Source organism: Festucalex cinctus, chromosome 6 (assembly GCF_051991245.1).
Source record: "Festucalex cinctus isolate MCC-2025b chromosome 6, RoL_Fcin_1.0, whole genome shotgun sequence".
NCBI classification, from domain to species: Eukaryota; Metazoa; Chordata; class Actinopteri; order Syngnathiformes; family Syngnathidae; genus Festucalex; species Festucalex cinctus.
In genome coordinates, this window is record NC_135416.1 from 6454166 (window position 1) to 6476032 (window position 21867).

A 21867-nucleotide genomic window follows, 5' to 3' on the forward strand; every position below is an offset into this window, starting at 1 on the left:
TTAGGAAGATGATCAAATTTTTATTGAAGCCCTTCAAATCCATTTTCACTTCAATTTGTCACCGGTGGGGAAGCTTATCATCTTTTTATTTGATGCCGCTGTTGCTCATGGTCTGTGCCCGGCACACTCCCTTACCGGCCACCTCGAACGGCGCCCCCTTGTAGGTCGCCACGCACTCGCCGTCTGTGCGCAGGTCGGGCTGAATCTGCTCCCACACTTTTTTCTTGGGGTTCAACTCTTTGTCAGGCTCGCCTGCAAGTGTCAAACATGATTAGATTGCAGTAGCAACCGTCAAATTTCCACATAATAGCAGTCTTAACGTTTGGGTGAGCGATTAAAAACATGAGGATTCCGAGTTGAACGTGGCAAGAACGGCGACGACAAAAAAAACAAAAACAAAAAAAAAACAAAAAAAACTTTGGATTCAGTACAAAGGAGTCCCTACCCAAAAACGGACCACAATAAAACAGTCTTCTCTTTAGTTCTTCTAATGGTCATAAGAAACTATTGGAAACTATTGTGTGATCAACAGCAAAACCATCAACATGGCGGCTGCAGCTGTGGCTCCAACTTAAATCAAACACCACACTTTGTTTCTCTTAAGGTCACAGTTTGTTGTTGTTCTTAAGATATCATCGCCTTTACTTTAACACGAAAGATGTCAATTTGTCCCCGTGTCATTTAAAATACTGTAAATAAATGCCCCTATACCGATTATATGGGCCTAACTTTCACCATCAATGTCAGTGAATGCTCACTTGTTAGATGTCTTTAATTAATCATCCTGTGGAGCAAGAAAAGTGTTTTTCAAACCCCAATCCCGCTTCTCCGCCCCCAGCGATCTGCTCAGTGAATGGTCAGGGTTGTCAGTCATAATGTTCAACCTGTTAAATATGTACGATCGCAAGTCCTTGTGTGTGGTCTAAACCAAATTTGCTCGAGCCACAGACTCAGTGATTATAACAAGAAATGGAACCATGGCCAAGAACAATGGCAGTGACCTGAAAGAAGCTTGCAATAGACCCCTTCAAAGTTTGTAAACAATGTGACGCAATTTAAAGGGCGGGGCTTAGCTGGAGGCAAAAACACCTCAGTGGCGTGCGGTTCTAACACCGGTCAGCATATTTTCAAGAAAGTTCACGTCGGAAAGGACGCGGAAAACGGCCATTTGAGTAAACTGATAAAACTGATTAGAATAGAATAGAATAAACAGACAACCAGCATTGTTTACTTCTAGCTGCACTTCATTGCGTCCAGCGGTTGTTTCTGCCTCCAGTAAACGCCGTGATGTCACCATGACGTAGGCCATGAAGGGGTCCATATTTCCAGGCATAAATGGGCATCTAGTAGAATATGTCTCACAAGTTATTCACAAGGAGAAGAGTTTGCAACCACAATTTAGTTACCAGATAAGCTTAGTTTCTTCGATTTGTTCTTCTACTGCGTAACTGCAGTCTACTATTTGCGCTTGCCCTTCGCAAATTCAAATATTCGCTGAAAAATTCACCTATTCTCAGTCATTGCTGTAGATTTGTGCTCTTTCTGTAAATGCCCTAAGATGTCACAAGACGCTGCCAAAGCGCTGGCTAATAGGAAAGTCGTAAAGTATGTTGAAGCGATTGACTGTTCTAGGATCTTAGCTAAGCTTCGCCCGGGCTGTTAGCAGACACTTTGGAGAGTCTCCGCTGCATGTGTAAGTTGCTACTAAAATGCTCACGATAATAAAAGAACAATCTCTTTCTTACTTAACTGAAATTTTTGCAGGTTTCATATCCAACATACATGCACTGCACATTTTAACTCATTCACTGCCAGTCATTATAGAAAATTTTTACATTTCCAATACTCACGTGATATTACATTCAATAAATTATATATAAACCGAATCTACCAAATAACAGAATAGACTCCCTACTTTTTGTCCCGTCCCGTTCTTTTATAATTGACAGCAGAAAAATGTAGGTTTGCCAAAATACAGCCATTTCTCCCATGGACTCTGAAACTGTGTTTATTTCCTATAAAATGGGGCAATGATGTCATCTACCGGTGGTTGGGCATCAGTAAAGTTGTTTCCAAGTTTGATATTTACAGTGGAGCATGCTCAGATTCGCCCCCATTTAGCACCGCTCTAAAAAATACAATTGACAAGTATACTTGTCAAAGGCAGTGAATGAGTTAAATGCATTTTTTTCATCTGTAGGCAATTATTTATTTTTTGTATTATTTTAAGATGAGCATGAAACGATAAATGTTTTAGGATCACAGTTTTGGGTATGTTTAGGGTTTAAAATATTACTATAGCTCATTAAAAACACTTGTTTTAGAATTTCACCGTACAACTTTTTTTTTTTTTTCATTTTTCATCAGTCTAGAACAGGGTCCATTTGAGACAGATGATCAATTGAATCAGATGTGTTGGATGAGAGAAACATTTAAAACATGCAGGATGGGGGATGAGGAACAGAGTTGATTGTCCTTGTTCTAGAAGCCCTCTGGCAATAGGCTGCCTCTCACAGGTCAGTCTTGGTACTACAACAGACTTCTTTTTAGGAATGTGTTGTGCTGTGTTGGGTCAGTGAGTACACCACAGATGATTAGAGCAGTAAGAACACGTTTGCCTGTTTTTTCCCCTCCTCACATGTAGGATCCCTCACATTTGAAAAGTCAGTTGTTAAAAATGTACTTAAATGTCATCTGTGCAAGTGGAAAGCAGGTTACTTTCTTGGCAGCAGCGTTGATAAGTTCGTCACAGGTAATTGAGTTGCTAACAAACAGCACAGACGACGCAATCTTTTCCTTCTGATTATCGTCGTCAGAGGATTTGAACGCTGAACTCGCTGTGTTGTTTCTGGCAACCAGAGGTTCAGCCAATCATTTGCATGGACGCGCAGGTGGAAAAGTCCCTTTTTGGGAAGAAAAAGAAGAAAAATAACCTGAGAAGCCCTGGAAAGTGACTCTGTCCCCTGGCACGGCACCGCTCGGAGGGTCGAGGATTTCCACCACGTCGGGCGAGCTGGCGCACATGACCATGGCCTGGGACGTCACCCCTCTCATCTTGGCCGGCTTCAGGTTACACAACAGAATTGCCAAGCGGTTCTGCATCTGCACCAGAGAGGTAAAAACAATGTTACAGTCCATTGATCCCAAGAAAAAAGGGGGAAAAAGTCAAACCCCTTACGACATATGTTAATCAAGTGGAATTTTACATTGCGTAACAAAATGAAGCATCTTTTCCAGCCTGAGTTCGAAGTGAGCGTGTACCTGGTCTAAAGGCACATGCTTGACTAGCCCGCTGACCACAGTTCTGGGCGAAGGCTCCCCAACGTCCACCTGCTCCACGTAGAGACTGTCTGCGTCCGGGTGCTTCTCCGCCGTGATGATGCGTCCGACGCGGAGGTCCAGCCGAGAAACGTCCACCTTGGCGTCGTCCTGACCAGCTGCCGCCATCTGCTGTGGCTTTTTCTCTATGCATTAAAAGACATTTATGCCACATAAATTCAGACTTAAAAGTACAGTACAGTGGAAGCCAAACTATTTGGCTTAACTCAACTCAAGCCATTTGCGGTTCACTTTGAGAGGTTATTCTAGGGCGAAGGTAATGTCAGGGCGTGGCCTTGCATGGCTGATTCTGGAATGGGCTAATTGTCTTTATTGATGACGTAACTCATGATGGTAGCAGCAGAGTAAAATTTTGACCTCTATAAAACCATTTCGTCCGACAATTTACAGAAAAACACATCCAAACCAATCTTCAAACTTCTAAATATGAGCAGTTTTACTTAGTCTTCTTATTCACTTTTACAATTGTATTAACTCATTTGATCCAAAAAAACGTATAAATACGTTCTATTTTAAATGCTTTAAGTGTCCCAAAGACGTATTTATACGTTTGTTTTTGTTTTTTTTATGATAGAGCAGGGATGGCGAGATCTGGTCCTCGAGGGCTGGGGTCCTGCTGGTTTTGGATATTTCCCTTCTTCAGCACAGCTGATTCATGATCAGCTCATCAGCAAGCTCTGCATAAGTGTGATAATGATCCTGCTATTCGGAATCAGCTGCATTTCGAGTAGGGAAACCTCTAAAACCTGCAGGACTCTGGCCCTCGAGGACCGCAGTTTGCCATCCCTGTGCTCGAGCATACAGAAGGCTTTAATACAGCCTCTCAACTGCAAAGAACGGTTGAAGAAATGGTAGTTATTATACAAACAGCCAGCAGAGCAACAGAGATCAACCAAGGCCATGTTGAAAAAAAGCTCATTTACTCAAAAATTCTAAATGGATTTGTGAATAATGATGACATTTAGCTATATTCTAATGCTAATGACTGCAAAACAGAAACAGATAGAAATATATCTATATATATTTTTCTGATGAAAGAAGACACTAACTTTCTTTTGGAAGGTCGTTTTTATAACAATAGAACACAATATTCTGTGGGCCTTGCAAAATCAGTCAAAATCCAGTAAAACAGCTTCAGAGAAAATGGCTGGGAGTGAATGAGTTAAGGATTTACTGAAAACATCACCTGTGCAGTTAAGAACGTTTTTATAAGTCACGCAAGGAACAAATAACGTCTCTTGTTTTGGGTAATCTATTATGAGAACAATTTGAAAGTCAACCGCCATCACGGAATGCACTATTCCCAACATGTTTGGGACATGAGCATCTGTGAGTGTTTTCATGGTAGCTTAACGAAAACCGTGCAGCGCAAGTTTCTAGGGAATGTTTATTCGAAAACATTCAGAGAAATTTTCACCAAAAATGCAAACATCTGATTTATCTTAATAGGGAGGCATCCATCTGGATTCCGATTTAAACGCGTCCATTTAAATCAAGAATGCTGAATGCAACTAATGCCTACTACCATTTAGATGCTAACAGATGACTAAACGGCTCACTGAATGAAAATCAGCTGTGGCTTTTCTGGAATGTTATTTAAAACACTTGCAACGCAATAAATTGACGACAGATTTATGAAGAGCTTTTTTTTTTTGCATCAAATACAACCCCAAACGCCACCTGATATGAGAAAAGTGAACGTTTCGAGATGAAATGCCTGTTTTGAATGTGGCTGACTGCTTTAAAAAGTGCTGACAGGTCACTTTTAATAGCTTCAATGTAGAGCGCACAAACAAATTCCAATTAAAATCCGCAGCACACGACGTGCGACATGACAGACAGCACCAACCGGTGGTGGTGTCACGACTTCAAAAGGATTAATAACGGCAGGAATGTCGATGCGTATGTGTCATCTGTCACCTTTTTTCTCAGGCTTCTTCTTATTGTGGCTGTCGTCTTTGGGGGGAGGACTCTGGATAGTGGCGGCGGCGGGAGTGACACAGGGCGCAGCACCACTGGGTGGGGGAGGAGTGACATTGGACTTCACAGAGACTTCCACTGATGGCATGGCAACATCACGCACTGCGGGAAAAGAAGTACATTTCATCATATGTTGAAAATGTTCCAGATAAGTGCCCATCAAAACTTTGCAATATACTTGGCAGGCAAATGCATGGACATTTTTGCTGGCAGGTGCTCAATTAATTAAAAACAAAACAAAACAAACAACAAAGAATATTAGGGGATCCTTCTCATGTTCTGTACTCAGAGTATAAATTACTGCCATCCTGGAGAGGTTACGGTGCAAACATTCATCACTAGTGGCATCAGAAAAAAAAGCAAAAGAAAAAGCAAAACACTTGTAAGAGAATAATTTAGATGCTCACAGTGCTGACAAGGATTTGTGCATGGCAATTAGGGTTACTCTACCGCTTAATCTGCCACCTAAATACAGCTCTTGGTCTTTTCCAGATTAAAAAGCTGCATTATTCTACATGCCGTTTTTATGATGTGCATATTGAAAGACAATAACGGTCATGGCATCGTTTGTCTTGCTTTTGAAAAGAATAAAGTCTTTTTTTTCCAATAATCAAGGAGATTATGAATACACAATTGGTTGTCATACTGTAACAAACAGCAAAATATTAAACCTTACTATGAATGTGATTAGATTTTGCAGCAGTACCTAAGTAATAACCATAAAAACTGTGTGCTCGAATCTAGAGTGGACGAACGGTAAGGCCAAAAGTGACTTTACCTCCCCTCTTCTTCTCTTTTTCCAGCAACTGTTTTTTCAGGTCCTCTATGTCCTGCTTCAGCTTGGCATTTTCCACCAGCAGTTTCTTCTCCTCCCTGACACTGGCCTGGACACCTACAAGGAGGTAAACGCTTGTTAATGTCTCTCGCAACAGCACAAAAACTCTGAACATAAGGCCGTGCTATTCAACTAAACAAATATACTACTGGGTGAAATATAGCAAAGGCCTGGCTCTCGACTCGACTATGATGTGGTGTAAGGATTTACTGGCTTTCTCTTTGAGCAGATGGACTTGCTGTTTGAGGTACTCGATGATCTGGTCAGCCTCAGCGGCTCGCTGCTCCAGCCTTGCCAAGGGATTGGGACTTGACATTTTGAGAAAGGAACGAGATAAAAACCTGAAAAATAAATGGTTTTACAGTGAGCATGCGCATACTCATAGTTTGACATTCACAGATTGGCAAATTTGTTGGTTTGAACCTATCAGTATCCTTTATAATTAAAATTTAAATTTAAAATTTCATCTATGGGCATCAAGTAATCATTTTTGTCATGGGCCACATTGGACTTATATTACTCAGAAGGCCCTTAGGCCTTCAAAAACCATATAGATGTATAATCATCTCATTTACATGGTTACATATACATAGCAGCTATTTTTTATTCTTATAATTGTTTATTTTAACCGCAAGTCAAGAAAAACAGAGACCAGCAAATATTATATATACTGTAAATCTTGTCCAATTTAATTTAAGGGATTTGGTGAAAATTCGTACAGATAAAATGAAGATAAATATCAATTTAAACAGATTTTCCACGAAAATACAAAGAGCAAATCTATTAAATAGAGAAACAAAACACACACCATTTGCATTTAGGTCATATAAAATGATGCTATATGCTGGATCTGGTTCGATCGAGCTTTACAGGTCCAAATCCCGACATGGCCTCTAAAGCTAGAACCTAGACTCACTGCAGACTTTCGATTGGTCGAGAGCTGTCACTCCCATCATTTCTTTTGCATGTACCTCAGTCCACAAGGCATAGACAAAGAAAAATGATGAACCAGCCAATCCCAAATGAAACCAAATAAACTGACAGCGGCGGAACAAAAATTTGATCTTGCTGAAGTCAATTACTAGATGACACATAAAGTAATACAGCTTTGGAAATTAGGTTAAAAAACAAACAAACAAACAAAAAAAAAACCTTGAGAGTCTCAACAACCAGTTTGTTTTTGTTTTTTAAATGAGGGTACGGCTCAAGAAATGACTGTGAGGTGCTGGAAACCAACAGCTGGCTCAAGACGGGAAAAAAATCAAAGGACAAGGAAAATTAGAAACATTTAAGCGCTGAAGCTGATAGAAAAAAAAAACTAAATAAGGATCAAAGAGCTGTTTTTCTCAATTTAATTTAAACAAGGCCAGCGGGGGCTTGCCCCGTAAAGCCTGAACTAATTTGGATAAGCATTCCACCCACGTGCACAGGTTAATTCTTCTTTGTTACTCATTCATGCATTCCATCTGTACATACACATAGTATATACAATACAGCAAAATATGTTTGCGTTTTGTGCACCACTATACAATAGTAGTCATAGCGCCACCTTACGTCTTTAATTGGAACTGCACTCCAAAAATAGCCACACGACCTTGCATTATTGGTAGAAAGTTCAGACTGGCTTAACCATATATTCTTATTCATATTTTTCAAAATAGACACATTTTCGATTTTTTTTAATGTTATCTATGCAAAACATACTTGGGAGTGTTGCCAAAGTCAACATGAAAGCATGTAACAAACATCAAAATAATATATGGCTTTGTGTTGCTCGCTAGATGTCAACTAACTATTTATTCGTAGCTGACGTTGCTAGTAATACTGCTTTCGCAGAAATAGGGAATAAAACATAAAAATACCTGAAAATTACATGGACTTTGGGCATTCGCCTCTACACGTTACAGGGAGTGTCGGTGTCGGCACTTACTTGCTAACACGAATTTAGCACAGGCAGGCGCACGGTTGCTAAATTAGGCCCAGCGAATCTGTAAAGTAATAGATCTGTAAAGCATACGGACGCTCCAATTACATATGACAGCTTTTATAGCCATGCTATATCAATCGTGTCGACAGCTGGCCGAAACAATCGCCGGTTATTAATTAGTTCACTGACATTTTGACGGTAAGATTAAAAAAAAAAGAACATTGTACAAAGTCTTACTTCAAATCTTCTTTATTTGCACCCTATAACCGTCACTGTCATGTGATCTTGTGTGAAGTACTGAAACCTCTTTGTCGCACTTATGTGACGTCACAGATCACGTTCACTGCCTTCGTCGCTGGCGATAACACCCGACTACATAAATGAAAATATTGTTTATATCAACCTGTTCATGTTCTAGGACGAACAGACGTCTTTGCCGTGAAGCGGGAATAGAGACACATTTCACAGGTAATGTGTACATTTTGTATTCATTCGTTTCCTACCGGAAAGCGACATTTTTAATGATGTGTTCATGAGTATATGTTGACTGCAGCATCAATGTGCACTGTGATGACAATAGTTCTTAAACCATTAAAAACTGCAGAGTTAATTTCAAGTGGTGCCAAGGATCACCATGTGTCAGTAAATACAACCTAAATGAGATCTTCCCCCCGGATGGTGATATACAGGATGCAGCCCCTCAAGGATGCCCAGTTAGGGGCTTTTACATTCTTTGCATCAGCACTGCCCCATGATGTGTGCGGCAGCAACGGTCTCCCCCTGACCCCCAACTCCATCAAAATATTGGGACGCTTCCAGATCCTGAAGACCATAACCCATCCCAGACTCTGCCAGTATGTGGACATCTCCAGAGGAAAGCATGGTAGGCCCGTGCATAATATGTACATGCAATTTACAGGACTGATTAATTATCACTCAGCATATCCATACACGTTTCGATTGTATCTTCTTCTCTTCTTGCAGAACGTCTCATCGTTGTTGCCGAACACCATGAGAGCAGTCTGAGTGATTTCCAAAAACAGGGAAACAAAGTCAGGTTGGAATTCTGTTAATAATCTATATTAACGCTTCCTGAAAATCAGGGGACATTAAGGAACGGCATTTGGTGGATGCTCTAGTAGGAGTGTCACACTGTGTTTAGTTTTCCAGCTGCACAATCAAAGAAAGGAAGGGTTATTATTAATATGGCATAGAATAATCACCCGTTGCTCTTTGCATTCCCTTGAACTGTCCAGCTGTCGTTGCCTCAGTAAGGCACAACAAATAATCAGTCAATCAATAGCTTTTTTTTTGTTTAGGCTTTTCCCGTTTTGCTTATTATACAGTATACACTGTAAGAAGCGCTTCGATTTCATTGTTTTGTTACAATGACAATAAATACTTTCAATTTTATTATTAATTCAGACCTTTATGTGGTATAGTGTGTCAAACAAATGTGTGTGTTCAGCCCAGAGAGGATTCTACAAATCGCCTATGAGATCCTGGAAGGTCTGGCCTTTATGAACAAACATGGTATGGTGCATCGGGCCCTCAATGTGCACAATGTGCTCCTGGATAGCAAGGTACCGTTATGCTGAATTCCAATATAATGCAGTGATTTTGTGAGCTGATGTTAACGTGAGATGTGTTTCTCTGTAGGGCAGCGTCAAGCTGGCAAAGTTTGGCCTCTATCACATGACCGACCACGGCGCTGATGTGGACTTCCCAATTGGGTAGCTTTTTTGCTCCTTATTTGTCATGACGAAAAAGTATTTCTTGAGCTTTTTCAGATGTTTTTCAGATAGGAAACCTGAAAAATGGCAGCGTAAGAGCAGTGAATGTCGAGTAAATGACACTGTGCTTGTAAATGGAGATTGAAGCCACAAGATGGCACTAAAATACTATTTTCCTAAATCAATCTCCTCATCTCACTTCAATAGTCCCTTGATTGCTGCCGGATGAGTATTGCTTTGGCCGAAAAAAAATAAAAATAAAAAAAGCGACAAACAAAAGGACAGGTGAAATTGTGGTCAATCCATCATTTGAGACACCACTAAATCCTATCCCAGGTGAATTTGCGCAAGACTGCTACATCCTGGTTGGTCATTAATCAATTGCAGCACACATATACACAAACAAGCATTCACATTTGCACTCCTGTAGAGACGCCAATAAACACAACATGCAAGGTTTCTGAATGTGGGAGGAAGCTGAAGTTCTCAAAGAAAAACCTGCACAAGCATGGGGAGAACATGCAAACTTCAAGCAGGAAGAAGATTCAAATCCAATGCTTTGCAACAGCAAACCAAAATGCCTGTCAGCAAGCATCTAGTGTGATGTTATTTCACAATTTGCAAAGTGGAAGGATGTATGGTGATGACTAATGGGGGTGGGGATCTCTTTTTCAAATACTGTGCACAGTCAGTATGCAGCACAATTTCTGAGGGGATTTTTTTGTTTGTCTGTTTTATATTTATGGCCTAGAAGTGGTTTATGTAAAACTGTGTACTATATTTATCACTTTACAACTCCGCTAGCATAGGTTAGTAATAGACTATTCCATACAGGTAATTCAGATTACTTCATCATTAACCTGACTAACTACTTCCACTAAGATTCAAAATGTGTGCTCCTCGCAGGTACCCATCATACCTGGCTCCAGAGGTGATAGCGCAGGGCTGCTTTCACCCCAGTGACCCTTCCCATGATGAAGCCCCGCGGCCCTCGGGACCCAAATCTGATGTGTGGTCACTTGGCATTCTGCTGTTTGAACTGTGTTCTGTAAGAATGCTTTACATAAGGATTACAATACATCCAAGAAAATCTTGTTGCCTTAACACCTCTTTTGTTTCTTCGCTGGATCAGGGTCGGCGGCTACTGCATAACATTGACATAAATGAGAGGCTGAAGTTTATTCTAACTCTGGGTAAGCCCGTCTTACGAAGAATGAATACGAGCTTTGCTAGACATTTATCGTTATGTCGTCTGTGCCCTTTCCAGGCTGCTTGGATGACATCGTCACAGTCCTTGCTGAAGAGCATGGCTGCTTGGAAAGCATTAAGGTAGACCTCAAATCAGTTTTATTTCAGCGCAGAATATATTGTAATCAATATGTTGAACTTAAAGCAGTTCTTCTCAAATAGGGGGGTGCCAAGATGCTGGAGTGTGACCCAGGGAACATTTTTTATTCCTGCCATACTTAAAAAAAAAAAAAAAAAAAAAAAAAAAAAAAATGTAATTGCACATCCACTACAGTAGGTGTCAGTGGTGCTCTTATTCTCAGAGAGCGTACTAGGGGTATTAGCATCTCTGCAGAGGTGTATGTACAGTAAATTTATTGACAAATTTTACTATTTACAGTTGCTGTGGAGAGTTGTGGTGGTCGGGGGTCTGGGGGTATATTCTTCGCCTGGGCCAAACGTAGCAAAAAATAAGAAGCGCTTTGAGAAGCGCTGACTTAAAGGTATATTATGACAACATGAATTAGGATGATGTACAATTTATTCGATATTTGATAATTTTTATTATCCCCCCCGCCCCCCTAAAGAAATAATGAAAATAAAAATAATCCATTCTGTTTGTTAGCTGTCATACATAGGTGTATTAAAAGTTAAAAATAATAAATTGTGTATGTTTAACTTTGATTAGTTCGACACAATGGCGATTGTGCAGAGGGAGTATTCTGCATATGCTTTAGACTTGCCACACCTTATTATTTGCTGTAAATTTTATGATTGTTGTGAAGCACCACTTTTCCTATGACACAATAAGTTGAAATTCTATTGCCCATATTGGATCAAGCAATCAAAGGCTTTCCTTCAGTATGCATTCAGTTCCACTTCCTGTTTTGTGGTTAGCTTGTATCCTGTGGTGGCAGCAAAAAAAAAAAAAGAAAAAAAAAAAAGGAGAAAGCAATGGCATAGTTTTGAGCTGCATTTTCCCCGTAAATTTTGGTCCAACTGCTTGATTGAATTCTCTGATTTCACTGGTTTCTGATTTAATTTAGAACAGTTATCTACTTTTTGGCATTTGATTTGCTTTATGTTGGCTGTTAAAATCCTTTTGACAGGAGCTGCCTGAGAATGTTCTAGAGCTGTTGCGAAAATGCTTGACCTTCCTTCCTTCCAAACGGTATGTTATTTCCTCTTTTTCTCAAGGCACTTTTTCAACATCATATACAGGGCTTGGTAATTGTAATATTTCGCTTTAATTTTTTTATTATATCACACGAACCAGGCATTTGAATGTGATGTGTAGACGTTTCATGTTTACTGTTTTCAAATTAACACAACAATAATTGATTGACATTTGTAGCATGTTTAAGAAGATAAAGTGGCAAATATTGAAAGTGAGTTGTGCAACTTTCAATTTTTCTGAAATGCGGCCATACGTTTGGACAACCCTGCTATAGATATGCAGTATTTATAAATTATCTGCAGTCTGCATCTGCATGTGATACAGCCTGCCATTCAGTTGTAAAAAAAACTTCAGATGAACTGCTACAAATATGTTCCCCACCCCCAGGAGATATTAAACCAATCAAATGACACCAAAAAACAGATGCTTCTGTGCGCAACCTTCCAGGCCGAGCCCAGCCGAGTTGTTGGGGGACGCCGCGTTCGATGGCGTGTCGTGCCTCTACACGCCCTTCCAGAAGCCCGTGAGCCTGTTCTCCTCCTCGCTACGCTGTGCACATCTGGAGCTCCCCGAGGACATCGCCGACCTTTGCAAAGGTTGGCCTCAAATGCTCACTTTGCGCATGCTGATATTTCACCTTAGATTCTCGTCAATAGTGCCAGCCAAATGTCTCTCCTTGGCTAAAACTGAAATAATTCAAGTGGAATTTCGGAATCTGGCCTCTGAATTTGTTGGGATTATTCAAATTATTGAATTGTTTGGATGCTAATCTTGTATTCAAAGTGTTTTTTGCCCATCCTAGTAATAGTAGTAGTAGCAATAATAATAATAATAATAATAATAATAATAATAATAAATGACTAATTCATCCTCCATTCCAATTATGGTTATCATGCATTTTTTTATGTTTTAAATACATATTTATGTTTATAGTAATGAAAAGCAGCATTCTAATTGAGTCCCAAATACTTGTTGAAGGTGTAGTTCATAGAAAAAAGTGAGATTCTCATCTTTTCACGCTAATAAATTTTTTTTTATTAAGTGGTCAACGGCTTCGACGTTTGTGTATCAATACAGCATCATGAGACATTGATAATCATTTTGTTTTTAGGCGACGATGACGACTACCTCTCAGAGCGGGCCATCAACGAGGTGTACCACCTGTGGTGCCTTGCAGGGGGCGACCTTGAGAAGGAGCTGACCAACAAGGAGATCATCCAATCTAAACCTCCCATATGCACGCTGCCCAAGTACAGTACACATCGGTGATTGTTTGTTGGCGCACGACTGAACAACATTCTTAATATGCCGCTGTTCATATATAGTTTTGTGCTGGAGGATGGAGAGACGTTCGGCCAGGGCAGGGATCGCAGTTTCTTGCTTGACGACACAACGGTGACGCTTTCTCTGTGCCAGCTCAGAAATGTAAGACCAACAAGAGTGTTTAAAAAAAAAAATCTCTGCACAATATTATCTAATTGTGATTCGTCAATATTCACATTCCTGGTGAAAACACTGACAAAAAGAACTTGTTCCAACATGGCCCTGTCTGTTCTCTAATACTCTGCTGCCAACTGCTGGCCATTTTTTATTTATTTATTTATTTTTTAATTACGATTGCTTTAAGTCACCTCTCTATGTCAGAAGCCACATCAAAGCCTTTTGTATGCTCTTGCATTAAAATAAAAAAAACAAAACAAAAAAACGTGTAAACACGTTTATGGGAGGGGAGGACAAAGTATTTAAAAACGTTTTTACACATTTTGGAATCGAATGAGTTAAAGACACTTTATCTACTTGTTAACTTAATATGACTGGCGGGCTTTTAAGTGTTCACCATGACAAAGTCACAAAATTCTACGAAATGAGTGTCAGTTAGTCATAAATCAGATTACAACAATAATACAAACTAATCTGTAATGTTATCACTTCAGCTTTTTACGTGTAATGAAAAAATGATGTAAACAGGAGAACTGCATTGAAATTATAGACACTATACTGTATAAATATTTATAGTGTATATACATATACATTGAGATGATTTGAATTTGATTAATAGTTCAGCCTGACTGTATGAGAATAAAGGCTCAATGTAAGCAGTAAAATAATTGATGCTACTTTTAAAGATGACCTTTTGTCCTTTTCCAGAGACTGAAGGATGTCGCAGGGGAAACTTATTTCCCTCTGCTGGAGGACGAGTAAGTGGACCTCGCTTTTGACCTCTTATTTTTCGCACTATTGCCACGGAGGCTTTGATTTACCCTCCTGCAGATGTGGGGAGATGCCTATTACGTTTATACATTCATTTTCTATAGCGCTTATCCTATTCAGGGTTGTGGGGTGCTGCAGCAGCCTATCCCGGTTGATTAAGGGTGAAAAGACTATTCGCCATTCAATCACAGGGCGCATACATGCACATTTGACTTTGAGTAAATGACACTACACGCCGAACGATCTTCATCTGCTTGCCCCCAGACAGTCCAGTCTGGCGCACTCCAACAGCGCCAACGAGCTGTCGGCCACCGTCACGCTCCCGCTCATCATCCGCGAGAGAGACACAGAGTACCAACTCATCCGTGTCATCCTCTTCGACAGGCTGCTCAAGGTCCCCCCCCCCCCCCCCCCCCCCCCCCGACTGCACGCTCCGACGCAAAGACACGCTTGTTGCTAATAGCTAATATCACAAAATTCATGTAATATGTATTCATGTTCTCAGGCTTATCCTTATAAGAAGAATCTAGTGTACAAAGAGGCCAGGGTTGACATCCCCCCTCTTGTGCGTGGACTATCCTGGGCTGCACTGCTGGGCATTGAGGTACAAAATATGTTCTAGAAAAAAAATTCAATGTCTCCCTAATGCATCTTTTGTTATCTTTTATTTTGTACAGGGAGATATTCAGGCCAAATACGAAAGCATCGACAAGGACACGCCCATTCCAACTGACAGACAGGTAACAGCGCTGCAAAGATGGCTGAAATACACATCAGTTTTCAAATGGAGTGAAAGTCAGAAAAATATAAAAAATGTATTTAGTCCATTAAAAATAATTCGGTCATGACATTTAAATGCAAGCCTATTTCCGCTCACAGATCGAGGTGGACATCCCACGCTGCCACCAGTACGACGAGCTGCTGTCCTCCCCACAGGGTCACGTAAAGTTCAGACGTCTCCTGAAAGCTTGGGTGGTCTCCCATCCCGACCTGGTCTACTGGCAGGGTCAGTCTAAACCAGGCACAGCATCTGTTTTTTCCCCCAACGTTTGCTATGCCACACAACTGAAGTTTTCACACCACTTGAATGATTATGTTGCACCCTTGCTTGGACCCCCTTGATTCCTCATGATGTAATATATGATTGGCCACAAGGGGGGAGTCCTGTCCCATTTCTGCCTTAGCCAGAAGTAAAATAACCTTATGACAAAGTGAATTGAATTAAAAACTAATGTACAGTATTTAATACAAAGAATTACATTAAAAATTAAAGAGTACGACTGACAAAACATTTTTATTGATTGATTGATTCAATTAACTTCAGTCAAAAAATAGGCAATACAGATTTTTACAGATTTTATAAAGGGTAATTTAAAGGTTAAATTGCAGCATTTATTGGAAAAAGGCTATAGTAGTACAATAATAAAGCGCTCATATTAAGAGCATATGCTTCAAAATTACAGCTGTTGAGGATCCTGTTAAGATACGTTTTTGTTGTAATATTAGGACTTTTTGTCCTGAAAAAAAAAAAAAGTAAAATAAAGTTAACAATAATAATAACAATAATAAAATTAATGCAATATTTTGACTTAAATTTTCTGAACTTTTTATCATAATAATTTTTTTGGGTCCTTATAATGTGTCTTCATATACTGTAGGTGTGATGAAAGACAGCTAATCTGGTTCATTTGGAACCAAAACGTGTCAAAACAAACTATATTTAGTCAAGATCTGATCCAGATTGCATATTTAGGGGATTTTTTTTACATTCATCTCAATCTGGATAAAAATTGACTTTGTTGTATTTTTTATTTTATTTTTTTTAGATACAGTTGATATAAGCATATGCTCTTACAAGTGACAGTTGTTTTTCTCTTTTAGGTTTGGATTCACTTTGCGCCCCATTCCTTTACTTGAATTTTAACAATGAGGGTAAGAAATCACAAATTGATGCTCATTGTTTTTGGCTTGTTTTTGTTGTTCTGGTCTTTTACATCCTTGTGCTCTTCATAGCATTGGCATACTCGTGTATGTCCGCATTCATCCCAAAATACCTCTACAACTTTTTCCTGAAGGACAACTCGCACGTCATTCAAGGTGAGATCGAGAAAAATTATTAGTTGTACTTGTGATTCCGCCATTCCCATTGCTGCCTTGCTTAGCGTGCGTGATGTTGAGCTGCTAAAGGAGAAAACAAAATGCAAAAGGCTCTGGACATGGTTGCAGGCAGCGCAGTTCAAAAGCAAATTATCACGGTCTGCAGCCAGCTGCTCAGTGTTGATTTCATTTTTTTTTTTGTGTGTTGTTTCATAGCTGTGAAAAGGAAGTTTAAACCTCCCTTAATGCATTCACACAGCTGTGGCGCATCATGTGGCAAGAGGGAAATAAATGAAACAGCATTAAAAACTGTTCCTGCATGATGGGTAAAAAGCCACAAACTGGACTATTATGATCTCGCTCCCCTTTTTAGGTGGTCCGGAGAGTCAGCTTTATGTTTATCTGTCTGGTCAGAGCGCTTTTGTTGATAATAAAAAAATAAATAAAAATAAAAAATAAAATGCATGTCTTTCCTGCCAACATAGACAAATCCAAGGTTAAGCAATAAAAAAAAAAAAAAAGTCTGCTACTGTTTAGTTCTGCAATCTCATCCTGACCAAATGTATTGATACAATATAAATCTTGCAGAAGTTGAGCCTGTAATTCCCCCACAATTTGGTTACACCATCTTGCCAGGATGTTTTTGGACAATTGAATGCTTCAAGCTGCGTGGGAACAGTTTAAAAGGCTGTTTTCAGTTCAGAAGCATTCGTTCATATTCATTATTTTCATCTTCATCTAAAGTTTTCATTTTAAACGTACAAGGGTTTTTAGTGCACATGCATAAATCAAAATCTTCCATCGTCTCACCATTCTTGAGGACTGAAGTGTCCAAATACACAACCGGGGAGATTGCTGTTCCTTTTTCTGGCTTCTGATTGGCTGAATAGCTCACTTGTCGTCTCTGACCTATTTTTCAGAGTACCTGACGGTCTTTTCGCAAATGATCGCCTTCCATGACCCCGAGCTCAGCAACCACTTGAACGACATCGGCTTCATCCCTGACGTAAGGATGCAGACAGCGCAACATTATTCACATCACATCTCTTTTGGCTCACTTGTGTTGAAAAGATCTGTGAGCATTTAACACAAAAAACACGTGACTGCTGTTTCATCTCTTCAAGCACTCTAGGATTTATGTTATCCTTCAATTTTTAGCTTCACTCTTTGATGAAACAATCCCAGCTGACTGTATTTGCTCAGTGTCTGTGTTTTTAAGTTTAGAAAAAAAAATACAATAAAACATCTGCCTTTTGTTCAAGTTTGATACTAAGCATGCATAACATGCACAAAGCTGCTGAATTCCCTCACAAAAGGATTTTTTTTTTTTTTATATTAGCAAAGCAGAATTATGTTGGAATGTTTGCTCAATCAAAGTCATTAGACCGTAAGGAACATAAATCACAATTTCCTCTCTGAACCTCGTCCAACACTTAGGTCAGCACAGCACCAAATTTATGGGAGCATTCAATAGAGATATGAATGAAACACTTGATTTTTTTTTTTTTTTTTTCCCCCCCACTCTCATGGGTTTAAGGCCTAAAAAAAATGGAGACATTTCTTTCATCAAAATGCCAAGTAAAGAACTTTGTATCAATTTTTATGTTGACTGAAGTTGTCTTGGCTGTTTAAAAAAAAAAAAAAAAAAAAAAAAAAAAAAAAAAAAAAAAAAAAAAAAAAAAAAAAAAACTTTTTTACGCCCCCTCAAAAGCCTATATCTCACTTAGATACGGACTTGCGAGGGTGTGCGAATGTTGTTTTTTCGTCAGAGTCCGTTCAAGGTAGCAAAGACACACACATTTTGAACATGTTTATTAAAATATGATGTGCATTCATTTTATGTAAGACGCTCCATGAATTCACTGACAAACCAGGCTAAACTTATCTCCTCCCTGACATGCAAAGATATTAGTATCTCAATGTATATAGCTTCAAATACTTCCTTGATGCCAATTAATACTTTCTGGGCTTTAGAGCTATCTTGTGGCATCTTAAGAGCATTATAGAAAGAGCAAAAAAGAAAAAAAGAAATTACATTGAGTTTTTCACTGAATGGCTGCGGATTGGTTAGCAAATTAGTGAATAACAAACGACAAATATGTGTTGACTGCACATCAGTGAAAAGGCATCTTTTGCACAAAAGTAAATAAATGAATCCAAGGTTAATTCTATGTACTGCCAATAAATCCTGAGGCCAAAACGGACCTCACATAATGCGTATCCAGAGGTTTAATTCAGGTCGTTTTCCATTTGGCGACATCTCCCCCTCCCGGGTGTGCCATTTATGCTGCCACTCATCCAATCTGGCCCAAGTCGCTCGCCATCCTCCCGGTTGAAATCGAGACTGCGGCCGGCGCCGTTGCTTATCATTTGAGCGCAAGGAGTGAAACGACGGCATACTCCTCGTCTCCCCTCCGCCCCTCCCAATTAGTTGTCAGCTGAGTGTCCGAGATAAGCGCCAGCTGTCCACATCCGGCGATTAAACCTCCCGCCTCCCAACCCTTCCCCCCCGTACACCTGGCAAGTACAGACGCTTCGTTAACAACCGACCATACATCACAATGTATTATGCACTCTAATTTAGCATTTATCAGCGTCCTCAGGGGCAGAATCGAGAGATTACAAATTGGCATAATGAGATTAATTGTGATTCATAATCAGAGTCAGCAGTTTTTGCTCCTCCTTTGCTGTCTGTTCCTTCAGGGCTTGCAGAGTTCAGTCACTGATTAAAGCCCATTTTGTTATACGCAATTCAGCACATTGTGGAGCGCAAATGTTGCTTAATCTCGCTAATGTTTTCCCCCTTGTCTGCCACGTTCACAGCTGTATGCCATTCCTTGGTTCCTGACCATGTTCACACGTGAGTAGTTATCATAAGCCTCTTTTACACAGACATCCGGTAAAAATTGTCACTCATTGAGTGACTGGTGACGTGAATTTACCTTTGATGGACAATAAGGAGTATAATAAATAATAATAATAATTGTAGTGATTTAAAATTCAAATTAACTTAAAATTTAAATTGGGGCATCACTGCCATAACAATTGAGCAGGAATATTTTTTTACACGGAACTCAGCAAAGGAAAATCTGTAATCAGATAATAAAATGATGGACAATGTCAGCATCAAAATTATACATGTAAAATTGCAATGATCTTTAGTGTTTTATATATATATGAATTGCCGAGTACCTGACGATTCGATTCGTATCACGATTCACAGGTCACGATTCGATTCGATACCGATTAATCCCGATACGAATTTATAGGTCGATTGTTGCGATTTTTTTCATTCAAATTTAGAAAATACTAATCAGTAAACTTGTAGAGTGTAAGATTTGTATGAAAATGTATTCTTTATTTATCTGAAACTTATACAGGTTGTAATCTGTTTCATGTTTGAACAGCATTAAAATAAAATATTAAGGCTCAATGTTCCGTTCATTTAACATTCTTCCATGCTTAAGGTGTGAAATTTAGACATTATGTTGAATATTTTTCCATTAAAAATGGAAGTAAAAAATCAATTCAGCCGCCTATTGAATCGATTCGAGAATTGCGCGATGTAGTATCGCGATATATTGCCGAATTGATTTTTAACACCCCTAATATATATATATATATATATATATATATATATATATATATATATATATATATATATATATATATATATATATATATATATATATATATATATATATATATATATATATACTACCTGTTTTCTAGGGTTGGTCATGTGACATTCACAAGCTGAGCTGTGATTGGTTACCTGAGCCCTTGTGATGTCATTTTCAGTCGACAGCAAATTGCAAAATGTGTTTTTAAAGGTACTAATTGTAGATGAAAAATGAAATGAAAATATCAAATTTATTATAGGCAAAATATTCATGTTTGACTGCCAAAAATAGCTAAATAAGTAAAGTATCCCATAAAAGTTTTTCACACAGGTGTTGTCCCGTCTTGCTTACAGCTCTGATACTATATTGGTAAGGCAGAAAATTCCTAGTTTCATCTTCGTCCCACTATTCCATGTCGTGCTGTTTCTACAGAACAATGGCAGAAAAAAAAAAAAAAAATCAGCTTTTATACGCCGTATGAAAGGGCGGATGTGTGGTGGCAGTCAACAAAGTCAATTAGCATCAGTGGGCTCCGGGAGTCTGCTTGCATTTGGGGAGCAAAGAATACAACTGAAAAGGTCAGAGGCTCGACTGGGGATATGTTATTTTTCATATTCCTGTGACCTTTACTCAGACGACTGATTAATTCGGAAAATGTTTTTGATGACTCAAGCCAGTAGAGCAGCTGCGTTAAATTCTTTTAACGCCCCCGAAAATCTTGGCAGAAAAGAAGTTGTCTGTCATTCCTCAATGCCATTTTTTTTTAAAAGCCTTTAAAACCGGTCTAGACATCAGCCCACTTGATGGTTTTATTTCAAATGACCGGTGGTGGTTGTAATGATATAAATGCTGTCATTGTCCGAACTGTACGTCTCCGCAACGTGACCCAGCATGAGAAGCACACACACTGCGAGCGCAGCTATGATGGAAAGGAGTGTGAAGCATGACCTTCTTACCTCCTTCTCACCCCCCTGAGGCAGAGTCTAGCATTAGGGTGTTCTGCTCTGACTGCTAATGTCCACCTTCCGAACATCCGCCACTTTTTCAGGGTCATCTTCTCTCGTCACGTACATAAATATACATGCATCCGCATTGACTGTCTCCCCGACGCCTCGGTGCACCCACAGGGGATCCAAACAGGTGCACGATTGCCTTCGAATGTAAAAACTATCATTAAGAAAAAAAAATAAAAAATCGAACGGCCATGTTCAATATTCTGCCAGAAAACCACCTCCACATGAAAACTCCCCATGGGCAACCTTTCCTCAGCATTTTTCTTTTCTGTTTTTTTTTTTCCTTTCTTCTTTTTTTTCCCAACACAACCACGCTTTAGCCAATGTATAATTCACATATGCAAATCGTGCCTTTTTATATACAAAGTGCTTTCATAGTGTCCCGGTCCTGTTGTCTCGCATGCTGCTGCGGCTCTTTGAATTCTTGTCTTTTTTTTTCTTTTTCTTTTCTTCCCCATCTCTGCACCCGCCTTTGCAGATGTGTTCCCGCTGCACAAGATCTTCCACCTGTGGGACACACTGCTGCTGGGGAACTCGTCGTTCCCCTTGTGCATCGGCATGGCCATCTTGCAGCAGCTCAGGGACCGCCTTCTTGCAAACGGCTTCAACGAGTGCATCCTGCTGTTCTCTGACCTACCAGGTGACTCTTCACGTATGCATTACAGCAGTGGTTTTCAAACTTTTTACACCATGTACCACCCGAAA

The 21867-nt window shown here is 39.6% G+C and overlaps 2 protein-coding genes across 4 annotated transcripts in view; one reads left to right on the forward strand and one right to left on the reverse strand.

Annotated features, from left to right (window-relative positions):
• On the reverse strand, positions 1-8398 carry aimp1a (aminoacyl tRNA synthetase complex interacting multifunctional protein 1a). Of its 3 annotated transcripts, none has more exons than XM_077524561.1 (7): positions 8319-8398; positions 6365-6495; positions 6098-6211; positions 5260-5421; positions 3262-3464; positions 2934-3102; positions 1-252 (listed from the first exon to the last, which is right to left on the reverse strand). In XM_077524561.1, exons 2-7 carry the CDS (start codon positions 6468-6470, stop codon positions 86-88), a joined length of 921 nt encoding a protein of 306 aa, XP_077380687.1. In that variant the 5' UTR covers positions 6471-6495; positions 8319-8398; the 3' UTR covers positions 1-85. The 3 variants fall into 3 exon arrangements, with proteins under 3 accessions (XP_077380687.1, XP_077380686.1, XP_077380684.1); XM_077524560.1 differs by lacking the exon at positions 8319-8398 and adding an exon at positions 8085-8295; XM_077524558.1 differs by lacking the exon at positions 8319-8398 and adding an exon at positions 8017-8293.
• Positions 8377-21867, forward strand: part of tbck (TBC1 domain containing kinase) — a 21545-nt gene continuing 8054 nt past the window's right edge. Inside the window, exons 1-22 of the mRNA XM_077524557.1 lie at positions 8377-8549; positions 8771-8964; positions 9066-9138; positions 9550-9664; positions 9741-9814; positions 10721-10862; positions 10947-11007; positions 11082-11143; positions 12151-12212; positions 12666-12814; positions 13330-13468; positions 13544-13643; positions 14367-14416; positions 14694-14823; positions 14935-15033; positions 15107-15169; positions 15309-15435; positions 16311-16361; positions 16443-16526; positions 17447-17532; positions 19350-19386; positions 21641-21802. Of these exons, the coding sequence (XP_077380683.1) occupies positions 8772-8964; positions 9066-9138; positions 9550-9664; positions 9741-9814; positions 10721-10862; positions 10947-11007; positions 11082-11143; positions 12151-12212; positions 12666-12814; positions 13330-13468; positions 13544-13643; positions 14367-14416; positions 14694-14823; positions 14935-15033; positions 15107-15169; positions 15309-15435; positions 16311-16361; positions 16443-16526; positions 17447-17532; positions 19350-19386; positions 21641-21802 (2059 nt within the window). The 5' untranslated portion in view covers positions 8377-8549; position 8771. The remainder of the gene's footprint in view (positions 8550-8770; positions 8965-9065; positions 9139-9549; positions 9665-9740; positions 9815-10720; positions 10863-10946; positions 11008-11081; positions 11144-12150; positions 12213-12665; positions 12815-13329; positions 13469-13543; positions 13644-14366; positions 14417-14693; positions 14824-14934; positions 15034-15106; positions 15170-15308; positions 15436-16310; positions 16362-16442; positions 16527-17446; positions 17533-19349; positions 19387-21640; positions 21803-21867) is intronic.